Genomic DNA, 18,942 nt, shown 5'->3' on the forward strand with positions numbered 1-18,942 from the left:
GGAAAGATTGAGGGCAGGAGGAGAAGTAGGCAGCAGAGGATGATATGATTGAATGGCATCATCAACTCAATGGACCCGAGCTTGAGCAAAGTCTGGGAGACAGTGAAGGACAGGGAATCCTGGTGTGCTGCAGTCCATGGGTTACAAAGAGTCAGACACAACTTAGCAATTGAATAATTGCTAATTATTGATAATAATTAGCTAATAATTGCTAATAACAGAATCTCTCATTTTGAAAGACAGAGACAAAAACAGAGAGAAACAGAAGAGCTTTTTGTTGTTGTTATTTTTAATAGAGTTCCATTTTGAAAGTAGAGGACTTATTCTGGGCCTTTTTCCATCTCCATGTCCCTGCATGACTTGCTAACATCAGGAACAGCCATGATGGAATAAAGATTTTAAGTACCTTTCAAACAGCATATGAAATATTAATAGCCCATGGCCTCATTTAAGTTGGGATAGCAACACTAGTTATTGCTTTAGTAGTGTGAGAGTTTCAGGGTCTCTTTGAGTTACTAACCATTTGGATTTTGTGTTGTATAAAGTAAAAGCTAAGTAACTAAAAGCGTGGAGAAATCTACATAAATTTAACTGAGAGTTATGTAGGGGTAATGAGAAGGACTAAGGATTGACTCTAATTTGACCACAGGAATAGTAATGAATGTTTGTTCATCCAGTCATTTCTGAGGGAAACATCACTAATCCAGCACAATATTCCTTCCTCTTGTGCTAAGAAAGGGCCTCAGGATTCTTCTTAGCACAGTATTCTCAGCACCCAATGCCATACCAGAGTAGGCTGAAAGACAGAACATCAGCAGAGTAACAAATAATTGTAAATTATCTCTCTGTTCTTCCATTTTTAAGTTGGCATGTTGTTAACAATATATTTTCATAAGTGTAGCAGGGAAAAGAATTATTTCAATTTTCTAACTTCACCCTTTTGGAAACTCTGCTATCTAAGGTAACCCCTGTAAGTGCTCCCTATAATTGACTATACAAAGACCCAACAAGTAACCATCCAGTAATTGCTCAAGAGGAAAAGGAAATCTTGTTTACAGATTCCCCCAAATATAGAACTTCACCATGAAACTCTACACTTTGATCTAGATTTGGAAATGAATACATTATGAGCTTTTCCAATTACAGTTAGAGTTTTGTTTTTTTTTTTTTCCTCCCCACCCCCCGCCCCCACCGTAGAACTTGAGATCCATGTGTTTTGGCTTGACAGAGAAAAGACTACACTTCTTCCATTTCCATTATCTTGTTCCCACTTTAGGGTCTTTCTATCAACTGTTCCCCTTGATTTATAGGCTCCTATGCTAGATAACGGCACCCCACTCCAGTACTCCTGCCTGGAAAATCCCATGGACAGAGGAGCCTGGTAGGCTGCAGTCCATGGAGTCGCTGAGGGTCAAACATGAGTAAGCGACTTCACTTTCACTTTTCACTTTCATGCACTGGAGAAAGAAATGGCAACCCACTCCAGTGTTCTTGTCTGGAGAATCCCAGGGACGGGGGAGCCTGGTGGGCTGCTGTCTATGGGGTCGCACAGAGTCGGACACGACTAAAGTGACTTAGCAGCAGCAGCAGCATGCTACATCTCTACATGGCTTACCTCTTCTCAGCCTTCAAGTCTTGGCATAAAGATCTTCTCAAGGTCTTGTCTGATCACTCTACCTAAAGTGGCCTTTAACTCTATGAACTTCTCTAGCCAATCATCTTCTTTATTTTCTTTATGACACTTATCACTCACTGTAAGTGTTGTTTTCTTTTCATGCCTATTGTCTACTTCTGCTTACCTCAACATAAGTTCCAAGAGATCAGAGCTTTACTGTTCTGTTTATCACTGTATCCGTGGCACATTCAACAATGTCTAACATGTTGTAGCCATGCAATGATATTCGTGAAGGAATTAAGATAAAGGAGAAATATGTACTTTCTGTACATTTTTGACCTATGGAATTAATTTTGTGAAGAGATTTCAATTTTTGACTGTTATGATAAAGAGGAGAGACCCCATTTCTATTCTTGTAACAGAAAATATATAGGTGCTCAAATGGAAAAAGAATGTAGTGATTCTTTTCTTCTAATCAGAAGGACAGACACATGAGCCTGGGTTTAATCTGAGTTTTTCAACTTACTAGCTGTATAAGGAACTCAACTTCTTTGTTTCTCAGTTTTTAAATTAACAAAATGATGACAAAGAAAAGACAATAGGATTGGAAAAAGACATTACAAACACTTAAAATAATGTCTGTCATTAGGAATAAATTAATATATTAAATTAATAAATGTATTACAAAACTGAAAATAATGTATTACAAACGCTTAAAATAATGTCTGTCCTTAGGAATACTTCGGGAGTAATTTACTGAAACTGTTATATACAATTACTGTAAGTTAATTAGTGTTAGTTGCTCAGTCATGTCCAACTCTTTGCAATCCCATGGACATAGCTTTCCAAGCTCCTCTTTCTGTGAAATCTCCAGTCAAGAATAATGGAGTGGGTAGCCACGCCCTTCTCCATGGAATCTTCCCAACCCAGGGATCAAACCTGGCTCCCCATTGCAGGCAGATTCTCTACTGTCTGAGCCAAAAGGGAAGCCCTGAATTGCTGTAAATGCATATTATACGCATATTTAGTTAACTTTTCATGAATTTCTTCACTGTCAGGAGAAAGTAATAATACCTATAGGCTCATTGTAAGGATGAAACCTAAAGCCCTTAGAATAAGCTGTAACACACGTATCACTCAATAACTGTAGATTTTATTATCATGTAAAATTTACTCAAATGACTTTCATTCACTTACTCTCTCTCCATTCTCTGTTTTTCTGTGTTACTAGTCCGTGATTTTTATTCGTGACAAAAATTCTCATGGGCAGGAGGTGTCAGGATACATCGATTATGCCCACAGGCTGAAGACTGAAGATTTCGAAGTCTACTTTAGTGGAAAGAAACGACTTCTTCCAAGACCCACAGATATGAGGTAAAGTGTAACACATTTCTCACACCTTCAATAAGAGAACAAGCTTCTCAAGAGTAAAGATAAAGGTTATTTATATTCTGGAACTCCAATGTATGTATAATAGGAATGTAGTAAGAGTGGTTGGAATAAAAAAGTAAGTAAATTTTAAAATGGGGACTGAACATAGATGCATATTTTCCACTAACAGGCCAATGAAGGGAACTCTTCAGAGATGAGATAAGCAAATTCTCAGTGACATTTTTAAATGATAAGTAGAATCTAAAAATTGCTAATCTCACAAGGATCTTGCACCACTTGGGACTTTGCCTGTCTAGAAGCCTCAAGAGCAGCCCAGGGAATAAATTTTCCTCTCACTTTTTTTTTTTTTTTTCGTCACCAACCAAAGTCCAGGCCTCTGAGTAGCTCACGCTCCTTCATTTTCACCACTGGCCTATTTGGATATTTCTTCTACTCATGGTTGTTTTTACTAAGCCCTACCCTTTCTTCCGATGCCCTCAATCCATAACATAGGATCTACTCAACAAAGTCAATCCATGTACAGATCCCGATCCCTCTCCCACCTTCTGAGTAGCTCTCAAGCTAAACTTTTATTCTACACCTATCACTTATGCTAGAACACAATAGTCCTAGCAGCATTCTGCTTTATCTCTTCACTGCTGTATCCAGATTATGTTTTGACACTTGTAACAACCCTTCCTCTGACATCTCGGCCATCCTACTTGCTGTCCTCTGGACTTCCTAACCCATCACCATTCCACAGACATACTCCTTTCCCTATCCAACCTTGATGCAGAGCAAAATCATTTAATTTACCTCTTGCACTAATCCCTGCTGCCCATGACTTTCTTGTGCTTTGATGGTATCTATCCTGCTAACCCTCAGGTTGATTGAGCCAGTCATCCTCTTGTCTGCAAGATCCCTGGGAAATGTTGAAGGAAATTTTGGGATATTTCAGAAAGGTGTGGATGGCTGCTACCAATAATTTATGGTCTCCAGATTCAGCCAGGCCCATTGTGGCCCTCAGCGGTACATCTATATGTTTTTTCTCAGTTCTTAAATTCATCCTTCTCCCCACCGCCCCCAATAATCTGAAGCTTCATCACTTACTCAAAACCATTGTTCTCGACTCTGACCCTGACTCCTCTCCATATATGATTTGCCTCACATTTCAGAGAGAACATTGGGTCTAAACAGAGAAACCACGGCCTAATCTGGCTCTCTCTCAACGCAAATCAGCTTCCTCATGAGCAGGTGCCCCCCTCAGAGTGTTCTTCCGATTATTCCCAGTCACCGTTCCATTCTGGCCGCTACTGGCTCCTGGGCTCACCATCTATGTGCAAAACACGTCCATCCCTAACTCTCAGAACACCGCCCCACCGCCTTTCCCTCAGCCAACCTCTCAGACATTCAGTCCACTGCAAACTTGTGCACATTTCCCCCACACAGCAAGGCTTAGGATTTCCCGAGAACCGTGGGGGAATGTGTGCCCTAAGAGTGACTTAGCGTTTTCTGGAGACATGTCTGAAATAAAATGCCTGACCACAAGTACTTGTACTTGCTTTTATTTTTTAACCTATTCATTTATTTGGCTGCATCAGGTCTTCGCTGAAGCATGCAGGATCGTCACTGTGTCATGTGGCTCTTTTGTTTGCAGCCCACAGACTATGGTTGTGGCACGTGGGCTCACTAGTAGTGGCACGTGGGCTTAGTTTCTGCACAGCTTATGGGCTCTTAGTTCCCTGACCAAGAACTGAACCCACATTTTCTGCATTGCAAGGCGCATTCTTAACCACTGGAACACCAAGGAAGAAAATTGTTTCTTTCTTTAAAAAAAAAATCAATAGTTCATTTTTATTAAGTGAAATACATGCATTTATTCTCACCACATTTTCCCAGACGCAGAAAAAAAAGAACTCCGTGACTTGGTTAGAGCTAATTTATTCAACTTGTTTTTTTTTTTTTTTTTTTTTAACGTTTCACCCCTCTTTCCAGTGAAGCCATGCTTCATCTATTATTCTCTTTTTTTCATGCTTTCTCATACTGATGCTATCAGCTGGCTCCTTTATCTCACCTCTAGACATGCTGAAGCTATTTCTATATTAAAGAAATCCTTTTTGAATTCCAACTGTTGACCTACCTCTCTTATAGTTTCCAGCTAAACTCTTCAAAATAACAAGTATCTTCAATTCTCACTTCTCATGGAGGTGATAACCCACTGTTATTAGCCCTCTGCCACTATTATTCAAATGAAACAACTCCTGTGAAAATTATGACTGACTGCCAATTGCAAACTTCTATGTGCTATTTTCAGATCTCATCTTATTTAACTTCTCTACATCATTTGATTACTGTTGCTGAATCAGTATGCTGATTAATTCTTTCTTCTCAAATCTATTCAAATACTCTAACATTTTATATCAGAATCCCTCATTGAATCCTTGCCTTGTTTATTTCACGCATGATGGTAATCACCAGAGTTCATTCTTGACTTCTTTCATACCATGTGGGTGATTTGATCACTTTTCTGGAGTAGAGTTGTCTTTGAAAGTAGAATAGATCTCTTTATTTAAGACCCAATTATCCTGCTACTCACTTAAGAACCTTCTGAATATCACAGTTCAGTTCAGTCACTCAGTCATGTCCGACTCTTTGTGACCCCACGGACTGCAGCATGACAGTCGTCCTTCTCCATCACCAACTCATGGTGCTTACTCAAACTCATGTCCATTGCATTGGTGATGCCATCCAACCATTTCACACTCTGTTGTCCCCTTCTCCTCCTGCCTGTAATTTTTCCCATCATCAGGGTCTTTTCCAATGAGTCAGTTCTTTGAAACGCCAAAGTATTGGAGTTTCAGCTTCAGCATCAGTCCTTCCAATGAATATTCAGGACTGATTTCCTTTAGGATGGACTGGTTGGATCTCCTTGTAGTCCAAGGGAGTCTTAAGAGTCTTCTCTAACACCACAGTTCAAAAGCATCAATTCTTCAGTGCTCAGCTTTCTTCACAGTCCAACTCTCACATCCATACATGACCACAGGAAAAACCATAGCCTTGACTAGACAGACCTTTGTTGGCAAAGTAATATCTCTGCTTTTGAATATGCTATCTAGGCTGGTCATAACTTTCCTTCCAAGGATTAAGTGTCTTTTAATTTCATGGCTGCAATCACCATCTGCAGTGATTTTGGAGCCCAAAAAATAAAGTCTGACACTGTTTCCACTGTTTCCCCATCTATTTCCCATGAAGTGGCGGGACTGGATGCCATGATCTTCGTTTTCTGAATGTTGAGCTTTAAGCCAACTTTTTCACTCTCCTCTTTCACTTTCATCAAGAGGCTTTTGAGTTCCTCTTCACTTTCTGCCATAAGGGTGGTGTCATCTGCATACGTGAGGTTATTGATATTTCTCCCGGCAATCTTGATTCCAGCTTGTGTTTCTTCCAGCCCAGCGTTTCTTATGATGTACTCTGCATATAAGTTAAATAAGCAGGGTAACAATATACAGCCTTGACGTACTCTTTTTCCTATTTAGAACCAGTCTGTTGTTCCATGTCCAGTTCTAACTGTTGCTTCCTGACCTGCATATAGGTTTCTCAAGAGGCAGGTTAGGTGGTCTGGTATTCCCATTTCTTTCAGAATTTTCCAGTTTATTGTGATCAACACAGTCAAAGGCTTATATCTTTAACCTACCAGAATTTAGTGCTGTATATGGTAGTTGGTAAGGGTCTATTTTTTTAAATTGAAATATAGTTGCTTTACAATATTGTGTTAGTTTCTGCTGTAGAGCAAAATGAATCAACTCTATGTGTATATATATCCCCTCTCTCTTAGACCTCCCTCCCACCCTCCTATACCACCCTTCTAGAGAACGGTCTTTGGAACAGGAGGGGAAATGGAAGATTAGAATTGACATATACACACCTTTTGTTCAGTCACTAAATCGTGTCTGACTGTTTGCGACCCCATGACCCGCAGCATGCCAGGCTTCCCTGTCCTTCACTATCTCCCAGAGTTTGCTCAAACTCATGTCTATTGGGTCAGTGATGCCATCCAATCATTTCACCCTCTGTCTTCTCCTTCTCCTCCTGCCTACAATCTTTCCCAGCATCAGGGTCTTTTCCAATGAGTTGTCTCTTCACATCAAGTGGCCAAAGTATTGGAGTTTCAGTTTCAGCATCAGTCCTTCTAATAAATATTCAGGGTTGATTTCCTTTAGGATTGACTGGTTTGACCTCCTTGCTCTCCAAGGGACTCTTAAGAGTCTTCTCTAGAACAACAGTTCAAAGACTATCAATTCTTGGGTGCTCAGCCTTCTTTATGGTCCAACTCTTACATCTGTACATGACTACTGGAAAGACCGTAGCTTTGAATATATGTACCTTTGTCAGCAAAGTGATGCCTCTTGCTTTTTAATATGCTGCCTGGATTTGTCATAGCTTTTCTTCCAAGAAGCAAGCATCTTTTACTTTCATGGCTACAGTCACCATCCACAGTGATTTTGGAGCCCAAGAAAATAAATTCTGTCACTGTTTCCATTTTTTTCCCCATCGATTTGCCATGACATGATGGGACCAGATGCCATGATCTTCATTTTTGAATGTTGAGTTTTATGCCAGCTTTTTCACTCTCCTCTTTTCACCCTCATCAAGAGGCTCTTTAGCTCCTCTTTGCTTTCTGCCATTAGGGTAGAATAATCTGCATATCTGAGGTTATTGATATTTCTCCCAGCAATCTTGGTTCCAGCTTGGAATTCATCCAGCCCAGCATTTCACATGATGTACTCTGCATATAAGTTAAATAAGCAAGGTGATCATGTGTAAAATAGATAGCTAGCGGGAACCTGCTGTATAGCACAGGGAACTCAGCTCAGTGCCCTGTGAAGAGTCCACTTTTTGTTTTCTGTATTACTAATAATTTGCCCTAGCAATATTTATTGAAAAGTCCACTATCTCTTCCCCCACATACACAATACAATTTGTTTCAAAAGTTGATTCTGCATGTGATAGGTTGCTCCTGGGCTCACTCTTTTGTGTTATTGGCCTTTACTTAAAATAATAGAATCTTACTCATTTGTTGTATGTTCATAATAATTCTTGACATAAAAAAGGCAATTTCTTCATCTGGTTTTTCTTTTTCAGGAATATCTAGTCTATGCTTGCCCTTTACTCTCTCATATAAATCTTAGTCAACCTTTAATGTCCACACACAAAAAATGGTGTAATTTTGATTGCAATTGCTTTCATGTTATGCTTAAATGTATCGTTGATTGGCATCTTGATGACATTAGGTCTTTCAGTTATTTATTTACACTTATTTATGTCCTCTAGAAAACTAAGATCATGGCATCCGGTCCCATCACTTCATGGGAAAATAGATGGGGAAACAGTGGAAACAGTGTCAGACTTTATTTTGGGGGGCTCCAAAATCACTGCAGATGGTGACTGCAGCCGTGAAATTAAAAGACGCTTACTCCTTGGAAGGAAAGTTATGACCAACCTAGATAGCATATTCAAAAGCAGAGACATTACTTTGCCAACAAATTTCCGTCTAGTCAAGGCTATGGTTTTTCCAGTGGTCATGTATGGATGTGAGAGTTGGACTCTGAAGAAGGCTGAGCGCCAAAAAATTGATGCTTTTGAACTGTGGTGTTGGAGAAGAGTCTTGAGAGTCCCTTGGACTGCAAGGAGATCCAACCAGTCCATTCTGAAGGAGATCAGCCCTGGGATTTCTTTGGAAGGAATGATGCTAAAGCTGAAACTCCAGTACTCTGGCCACCTCATGCGAAGAGTTGACTCACTGGAAAAGACTCTGATGCTAGGAGGGATTGGGGACAGGAAGAGAAGGGGATGACAGAGGATGAAATGGCTGGATGGCATCACTGACTCGATGGATGTGAGTCTGAGTGAACTCCGGGAGTTGGTGATGGACAAGGAGGCCTGGCGTGCTTCAATTCATGGGGTCGCAAAGAGTCGGACACAACTGAGAGAATGAACTGAACTGAACTGAACTAATGTCTTTTCATAATATTTTGTAAATTTCTCAATTATAGGGTTTTATCATCTTGGGTTTTTTTTTTTTTTTCTCCTTGGTGCCAGATAATTTCTGACCTTTCAAGCAAAATTAACTATATTACAAAGACTGCACTTTACAACTTTTACCACATTGAGTTTAAGCCATCTATCAGAACCAGACTTCAGATTTTTTCACTCAAGAGATCTCATGCCAGTAAATGACTTAAACAGTTGTTGCTAGGGAAAAAATATCTTTGGTATACATAGTTCCATGGTCAGTTTGATTCAGAACTAAAACAAAGACTTTAAAATTAAAACTTTCCAAAGGTTCCTTTCTATTTATCTTTTGACATGCTATTTTATTAGAATCCTGTCTTGCACTTTTACTGAGGAAAACATAAATATCAGCAGACAGCTGCAACTATTATGAATTGCAGCAGTAGAAAGGGCTGAGAACTTGATGATCTTGTCAGCTCAGACTTCATCTTGATCATGTGTTTTCGATTCAGTCCCTTCCTCTGGGCATGACTGTGAACAACCTATAAACAAATGCCATGCTACAGTTTACCAAGTTCCTTTACACTGCCCTACAACAACTTTGTGAAATAAGCTCAACAAGCATTATTCTCAACATCCAAGAGAGGATAAAAGAAGATAAATCATTTGCTGAAGTTCACAAGTCAAACAGTGGTAAGTGAGAACAAGTTCTTAGGAATTCACTGTTCACTTCCAGAACTCTCTTCTGGGTGTAAAAGTGTTTGTGTCTTGAAGACAATGCACTATGTAGAATCCTTGAGTTATATTCTGCCCCCCACTCCCCACATTGAGCTGTTTAAATTTCCATATTTATGTATTGTTGAACAAAGATGTAATGTCTCCTGTCGAGCTCTACTCATGCCTCAAATAGAATTGTCATGAGGAAATTAAAATGTTCTCTTTTTGTGTTTCTTTTTAGAGAGTCCATGAAATATTCATACCCTTGACCGAGGAATGCCCCTAAATACTAAAGCTTTGAGAGGTATTATTGTCAAATTTCCCTTGCAGTCCCATTGTCTGTTTTATTAAAATGTTAAACATGCCAAATCTCTGAAGTTAGAATTATAAAGTTGTGCTTATCCTGTGCTTAAGCTCATTCTCATGAAAGCATCTGGTAACACGTTGGCAAGTTCTCAAGTTTAAAACAAAAGGAGTAAATGATTCAGTGCTTCTGCAAGTGATCTGTAAAATAGTGTTTATTTTGAAATTATTAATATTGTCCCACATCTGAATATGGTGACTTGCCATTAGAACATCATTTTAGCCTCTTCAACAAATATTCACTGAATTTGGAAGGGGAAGAAATGCTTTGGGAGTAAAAATACTGATTGAGGGAGACCTGCCACAAATACCCAGCTCCTAGGTATTGAAACTGTGTGGTCCATGGACAAGGAGCAGTGACATCACCTGAGAGCCAGGAAGAAGTGAAGTATCTCAGGCTCTGTCCCAACCAGCAAAGCAGAACTGGCATTTTAATATGATCCCCCCACGGTGTCTCAGATGGTACAGAATCTGCCTGCAATGCAGGAAACCCAGGTTCCATCCCTGGATCAGGAAGATCCCCTGGAGAAGGGAATGGCTACCCACTCCAGTGTTCTTGCCTGTGAATCCTGTGGACAAAGGAGCCTGGAGGGCTACAGTCCATAGTGTTGGAGAGTAAAGACATGACTGAGCAACTAACACTTTCACATTTCCCTTTCTGCATTTCAATATGCATGTTTAAGTTTGAGAAGCATAGTCTAGACCTGTGCTCTACAGTAGAGTCACCACTATTCATATACAAGTATTGAGTACTTTCACTTTAATCACACTGACTAGCCCTGAATTTAGATGTGCTACAAGGGTAAAATACACACCTGATTTTGAAGATGTTATAAAAATATAAAGTATCTCACCATAAATCTACATTTATTATATGTTAAAATAGTGATATGCTGGATGTATTGTGTTAATGAAATATATTTAAAACTATTTTCACCTATCTTTTTACCTTTTTCAGTATGGCTACTAGAAAATTCAAAATGACACACATGCCTCCTTGTGTTGTGGCTCACATTATATGTGTGTGTATGTGTGTGTGTATGTATATATATATATATATATATATATATATACACACATGTCCCAGTGGGTCAGATGGTAAAGAATCTGCCTGCAATGCTGGAGGCCTAGGTTCAATCCCTGGGTTGGGAGGATCCCCTGGAGAAAGAAATAGCTACCCACTCCAGTGTTCTTGCCTGGAGAATCCCATAGACAGAAGAGCCTGGTGGGATACCTACAGTACATGGGGTCACAAAGAGTTGGACACCACTGAGTGACTAACAATTTCACTTTCACTTTCACACACACACACACACACACATATATAAAGAATCCACCTGCCGAATAGAAGATGCGGGTTCAATCCCTGGGTCAGGAAGATACCCTGGAGAAGGAAATGGCAACTTGTTCCAGTATTTTTGCCCTTAAAATACCATGGTGGACAGAGGAGCCTGGTTGGTTACAGTCTATGGGGTCACAGAAAGAGTCAGACATGACTTAGCTGCTCAACAACAACAACATACACATACATACACATAGCACTGGTCTGGTCTACTGCTCCCCAGCCCAGAGATTCACTCCCATCCAGATCATTAGGACCAGTACTGGTGTTAGGTAGATGTGCTACATTAATAAGAAGTCATAGGCCAGAAATCACCAGTTAGTAGCATCTGGCTGCAGACATGTTTTATTTGGGCCTGCACAATATATTTAAAAGTTGGGTCAACACATAAAATATTTTTGAGTTGCTGATTCTCTAAAAACTGATAAGGTCTTCCCACACTGAGCCTGCATGCTCTCATCCCAGCCATGAATCAAAAAGCAGCTGCTACTTAAGATGGGGTATGTTCTCACCACATTGACAGAGACTTGGTGGTGGCTCAGACCATAAATAAAAATAATCTGCCTCCAATGCAGGAGACCTGGGTTTGATCCCTGGGTCAGGAAGATTCCCTGGAGAAGGGAATGGTCACCCACTCCAGTATTCTTGCCTGGAGAATTCCATGGACAGAGGAGCCTGGAAGGCTATAGTCCATGGGGTTGCAAAACGCTGGACACAACTGAGTGACTACTATTCATTTTTACTCCATGACCACTCATACTTACTGGCATCTACACTGTCATCCTTAAGTCACTCATTTATAACACCTATGAGATTCTTCTAGACATTGGAGTTTGTGACCTCCAGTCTAAATTACCACCTAATGTTTTCAAGGGCTTCCCTTGTGGCTCAGCTGGTAAAGAATCCACCTGCAATGCGGGAGACCTGGGTTCAGTCCCAGGGTTGAGAAGATCCCCTGGAGAAGAGAAAAGCTACCCACTCCAGTATTCTGGCCTGTGTCACAAAGAGTCAGACAGGATTAGTCCAGTTATGACTCCTTTGCTCAATCCCTTTGGGTGGGTTTAACTTCAGTCCTTGGGCTATCTCAGGTTGTCCCATAGCACTGGGACTAGGCTGAGTCAGTCTAAGATGACTGTATTGCTGATAAAAATTAACCAAGCACTTACCATGCATAACGCTCTGTGCTAAATGATTTATATACGTCATTTCACGTACACCTTACAGTACTTTGGCCACCTCATGTGAAGAGTTGACTCACTGGAAAAGACTGTGATGCTGGGAGGGATTGGGGGCAGGAGGAGAAGGGGACGACAGAGGATGAGATGGCTGGATGGCATCACTGACTTGATGGACGTGAGTCTGGGTGAACTCTGGGAGTTGGTGATGGACAGGGAGGCCTGGCATGCTGCGATTCATGGGGTCGCAAAGAGTAGGACACGACTGAGCGACTGAACTGAACTGAACAACAACCTTATGGGTTAGGAATATTTTTTACATTTTAACCTCAAAGAACATGAATCATAGTGGTATTAATTGGCTTAACCAAAATTACACATAGATAATTGAACTCACAAGCCAGCACCAAATAGAGACCCATGGAACTCCAGATGCCATGTTTTTTGTTTAATCAATGCTATATGATTCTACTTTAGGATTTTGTCACAAAAAGATATTTTTCTCTTTGGTCTCATATCCATATACTAGCAATTGTCAGGCCATATATTTCTTTGCAGATGTGTATCTGACTTGACAAGACCTAATTTGAGGTTGTTTTTCAGAGCTTTAAACAATCCTGCTATCTACGGTTAAGACTGGGGAATTTCAGCCATCCTGTACCCACCCTTGCCACTTCCTCCTTTCATTGAGCTTGGCAGAAAACAACCCTTTGTACTTAACCAGGCCTTTATTTTCAGTCTGTGTGAGTAAAAATTACAGTGTCCCACAGCTTTGTGTGTGGAAGAGCTCTGGACAGAACTAAAAGTGGCCTTTAATTGTGGCTTCAGCCTAAAAATCTTTAGGGAAAAATTGGCCCTGACGTGTTGAACCTCAGTTATATCCCAGGATACTTTTAGAATCTATTCATATCCTCTGAACTGTGGCTTACATAATTTTTGTAATATTTACTTGGAATTCTTTTAAAAATAAATTTAATTTTCCAATAATTAACTCATTTGAATTTTTTTTCCTATTCCTAAGGTAAACATTTAGTATTCTCTCTCATGGGAGACACAAGGGTGGAGAAGGGAGATCTGAAAGATGGACCTCCTCCTGTTGGTCTATAAAACCCAAATATACTAGAACAGCTCCTACCAAATTTCTACTGAAATATTTGTCTGCATCATTATATGGTAGAATTTTATCCAGGCTGTTTGGCTCATTGCTTTTTTAAAAAGTCAGAACCCCAGAACAATTATCTGGTAGTATATTTAATTATTTAGAATATACTGCCCTGAGTACATTTAATTATTTAGAATATTTAATTGTTTAGAATGTACAATTAAATTATATTTAATTGTTTAGAATGTACTCCCCTGAGTACATTTAATTATTCACTTAAGGTTTACCCAGAAGCTTATGTATCTGGGTAAACCTTAAGTGAATAATTAAAGATCTGAGATAACCTCTAGTTTATTGACAACATTACTGTGGTTCAGTTCAGTTCAGTTCAGACTCAGTCGTGTCCGACTCTTTGCGACCCCATGAATCACAGCACACCAGGCCTCCCTGTCCATCACCAACTCCCGGACTTCACCCAGACTCACGTCCATCGAGTCAGTGATGCCATCCAGCCATCTCATCCTCTGTCGTCCCCTTCTCCTCCTGTCCCCAATCCCTCCCAGCATCAGAGTCTTTTCCAATGAGTCAACTCTTCACATGAGGTGGCCAAAGTACTGGAGTTTCAGCTTTAGCATCATTCCTTCCAAAGAAATCCCAGGGCTGATCTCCTTCAGAATGGACTGGTTGGATATCCTTGTAGTCCAAGGAACTCTCAAGACTCTTCTCCAACACCACAGTTCAAAAGCATCAATTCTTCAGGGCTCAGCCTTCTTCAGAGTCCAACTCTCACATCCATACATGACCACAGGAAAAACCATAGCCTTGACTAGATGAACCTTTGTTGGCAAATGTCTCTGGTTTTGAATATGCTCTCTAGGTTGGTCATAACTTTCCTTCCAAGGAGTAAGCGTCTTTTAATTTCATGGCTGCAGTCACCATCTGCAGTGATTTTGGAGCCCAAAAAAATAAAGTCTGACACTGTTCCCACTGTTTCCCCTTCTATTTCCCATGAAGTGATGGGACCAGATGCCACGATCTTCGTTTTCTGAATGTTGAGCTTTAAGCCAACTTTTTCACTCTCCACTTTCACTTTCATCAAGAGGCTTTTGAGTTCCTCTTCACTTTCTGCCATAAGGGTGGTGTCATCTGCATATCTGAGGTTATTGATATTTCTCCCAGCAATCTTGATTCCAGCTTGTGCTTCTTCCAGTCTAGCGTTTCTCATGATGTACTCTACATATAAGTTAAATAAGTAGGGTGACAATATACAGCCTTGATGGACTCCTTTTCCTATTTGGAACCAGTCTGTTGTTCCATGTCCAGTTCTAACTGTTGCTTCCTGACCTGCATATAGGTTTCTCAAGAGGCAGGTCAGGTGGTCTGGTATTCCCATCTCTTTCAGAATTTTCCACAGTTTGTTGTGATCCACACAGTCAAAGCCTTTGGCATAGTCAATAAAGCAGAAATAGATGTTTTTCTGGAACTCTTTTGCTTTATCCATGATCCAGCGGATGTTTGCAATTTGATCTCTGATTCCTCTGCCTTTTCTAAAACCAGCTTGAACATCAGGAAGTTCATGGTTCACATATTGCTAAAGCCTGGCTTGGAGAATTTTGAGCATTATTTTACTAGCGTGTGAGATGAGTGCAATTGTGCAGTAGTTTGAGCCTTCTTTGGCATTGCCTTTCTTTGGGATTGGAATGAAAACTGACCTTTTCCAGTCCTGTGGCCACTGCTGAGTTTTCCAAACTTGCTGGCATGTTGAGTGCAGCACTTTCACAGCATCATCTTTCAGGATTTGAAATAGCTCAACTGGAATTACTGTGGTTATGACAGTGTTATTCTTTATACAAGATTTTTTCCAATATTTAAAAATATTGGTAAAATATACATAGCATAAAATTTACCATTTTAATCATTTTAAGTGTAGTCTCCAGTGATATTAAGTATATTCAAATTGTGTAACTCTTCCAGCTTTTATTATAAAATTTTTTTTTAAAATTTGAAACGTTGGAAGAAAAGTACAATAAATGCCAGTATACTCACAACCTAAACTAAACAACTGTTAACGTTTTTCCAAATATGCTTTAACTCTTCTTAGTACATCGGTATGTGTGTGTGCATGCCATTTTAAAGTAGCTTACAGATTTAATCCCTTAATATTTTTTCACCATTCATCTCCTAAGAATGAAAACTTTCTCCTTTATAGCATTACCATTATCAATATAAGAAAATTAATAAGTATTTCCCACTATCATCTAATATCCAGCTCATATTCAAATTTTCCTAATTGTTTCAAAATCTGTTTTGTAACTGGTTTTGTAAACTATCATTCAGATGATGTACAAAAATTGCATTGCTTATGTATCTTGACTCTCTTTTATGCTAAGGAGCACCTTCTTTCTCAGTTTCCAACAAGATATGTGTGTGTGTGTGTGTGTGTATATATCACAACATTGTTTTTTTAAAGAGATAAGGCCAGTTGCCTTTTATATTATTCTGCATTCTGCACTTGTCTGATTGTTTCTTTGTAGTATTTTATTTGTTTCTCTCATCTCTGTATTTTCTTTAAACTGGGATGGGAGATAATTCTAAAAGCTTGATCGTATTAAGTGCAAATATTTTTTCAGTAGGAATTCTCTATTGGTGAGGACTATGTATTGCATCATATGAGAAGGCACTTAATGTCAAGTTGTCCTGTTGTTAGTGATGCTCAGTCTGACCCCTATGTTAATGAAAAATGATTATTTATTGTGGAAAGATATATTTTATTTCCCTTGGGAAAATTTTATAGTAATTAAACTAGTATGAACATTTATATATGTGCCTATTTCCTATTCAAAAATCTACATTGGTTAAAAGAAAGACTATTAGTAGCAAGTTAACCTTGATATACAGAGATCTTTTTAAAAAATTTTCTAAAGTAGAAGCAAAGACAGTATTTGTTATAACAGAAATCAAATAGAGTTAAAATTATATGTAGAAGGACTTCCTTGGCAGTATTTAAGCCTTTGCCTTTCAGTGCAAGGGGGTGTGAGTTCAATCCCTGGTCAGGGAGGTAAGATGCCACATGTCTCATGGCCAAAAAAAATCAAAACATAAAACAGAAACAGTATTGTAACAAATTCAATAAAAACTTCAAAAATACTTTTAAAAAGTTATACTGTAGAGCTATCAGAAATTATAAACAATTTCCAATATGCAGATAAACTGTGCACCAAAACTGCACTTGTTTATCACTTGGAGCTCAGAACCATTTTCCTAAAGAAACTATCCATCCATTTCCTAGGTCACCTCACAAAATGCCAAACCCATTATTTCTATTGAAAAATTAATTTTTTTGTATGTAGCAAGAAGAAACATAATGACATCAAATAAATGTCTCCAGTGTCCTGAAAGTTCCCTTCCTCAGGTATATGGTGACCATTTCATTTGGGCTAATTAAATAAATAGGAACACACTATGATCATCTTCCTCAAGACAACATAGCTGTGACCATCATGGAATCAAAAAAGTAAGATAACACATTTCAGGGAACACATCTTGCTCTCTAGAATAGCAAGCAAAATCTAATCCTATTTGAATACATACACATCAATACATTCTGGGTAGATTCTGTTGAAAAGTCCAATCTTCATAACTTAGGGAACACTATAAATCTGGTAATGACTGAAAACCTAAATATCTAAGGATGTATGCTTAAGTGTAAATCTCACAGATGAGAAGAGGATTAATGACTTTGTTGTTGTTTAGTTACTAAGTTGTGTCTGACTCTTTTGCAATCCCATGGACTATATATAGCCCACCAAACTCCTCTGACCATGGGATTTCCCAGGCAAGAAAACTGGAGTGGGTTGCCATTTCTCTGTCCAGAGTAGCTTCCCAACCCAGGGATCAAAACTGTGTCTCCTGCATTGGCAGGTGGATTCTTTATTGCTGAGCCATGAGGGAAAGTCAACTAATGACTTGCATAAGCACAAAAGGATAGATGTAACAGTAGTGATGTGGATTAAATTTTTACACAGTCATGCTATCTATAGAATTTAGAGGAAACTATGGAGAAAACAAAGATAGAAGCAGGGGAAACAGAAGCTATGGGATCTGAAATGTCAGCTTCTCGATGGCAGTTCAAACACTGGATTTTCTGATAAAGATGATCTAATCTTGGGTTTTAAACTTTAGCATACACCTTAATCACATAGAGTACTTGTTAAAACAAGATTTCTGGGTCCTACTCCCAAAGTTTTTAACTTAGTAAAATCGAAGTAGGACCTGAGAATTTGTATTACTAGCAAATCCTCAAGTAATGCTGATGCTACTTAGTCCACGGACTACACTTTAAGAACCACTGGTCCAGAGGATGCCTCTACCTCCTTCTTTAATGCTAGAAATCAGGGCTGCCTGAAGGAAAGCTGGTTTTGCATAGCAAACAGTGACAGTTTTACTTTTTTTTTTCAATTTGGATTCCTTTTATTTATTTATTTTTCTTCTCTAGTTGTTGTAGCTAGGACTTAAAAAACCATGTTAAAAAAGTGATGGGAATAGATGCAGAGAATGAGAAATTAGAAGTTTTTAACAAATAATTATAAAATATAAAGAACCACCAAACAGAATTACAGAATATAATAACTGAAATGAAAAATACACTACAAGGAGTCAATAGTAGACTAAATGAAGCAGATAAACAGATCAGTGACCTGGAAGACAATGTAATGAAAGTCACTGCTATCAAACAGAGAAAAGCAAAAACAATGAAAAGGAACGAGGACAGTTTAAAAAATCTCTAGGACAACATCAAACATGCTAATATTCACATTACAGAAGTCCCAGAAAGAGAAAAGAGAAAGGGCCTGAGAAAATATTTGAAGATATAAGACCTGAAAATGTCCTTAACCTGGGAAAGGAAACACTCACCTAAGTACAAGAAACACAGAGAGTCTCTCATATAGTATTAACCCAGAGAGGAATATACCATGATGCATTATAATCAAAATGCAAAAATTAAAGATAAAGAGAATATTAAAAATAACAAGAGAAAAGTAACAAATAGCCTACAAGGGAACTCCCATAAGGCTATCAGTTGATTTCCATTAGAAACTCTGTAGGTCAGAAGGAAGTGGCATGATATGTACTTAGAGTGATAAAAGAGAAAAGTCTACAACCAAGAATATTCTACCTAGCTAGGTATTCATTAAATTTGATGGCTGTAAAATCAAAAGCTGTACAAATAAGCAAAAGCTGAAAG

At 38.9% G+C, this 18,942-nt stretch overlaps 1 protein-coding gene across 3 annotated transcripts in view; it reads left to right on the plus strand.

Moving 5' to 3' along the window:
• Positions 1-18,942, plus strand: part of CFAP299 (cilia and flagella associated protein 299) — a 731,706-nt gene that overhangs the window by 589,332 nt on the left and 123,432 nt on the right. For all 3 annotated transcript variants that reach the window (XM_070791653.1, XM_070791652.1, XM_070791651.1), the window contains exon 4: positions 2,847-2,989. In XM_070791653.1, coding sequence (XP_070647754.1) covers positions 2,847-2,989 — 143 coding nt within the window. The remainder of the gene's footprint in view (positions 1-2,846; positions 2,990-18,942) is intronic.

The sequence above is a fragment of the Bos indicus genome, chromosome 6, assembly GCF_029378745.1.
Source record: "Bos indicus isolate NIAB-ARS_2022 breed Sahiwal x Tharparkar chromosome 6, NIAB-ARS_B.indTharparkar_mat_pri_1.0, whole genome shotgun sequence".
Lineage (NCBI taxonomy): Eukaryota > Metazoa > Chordata > Mammalia > Artiodactyla > Bovidae > Bos > Bos indicus.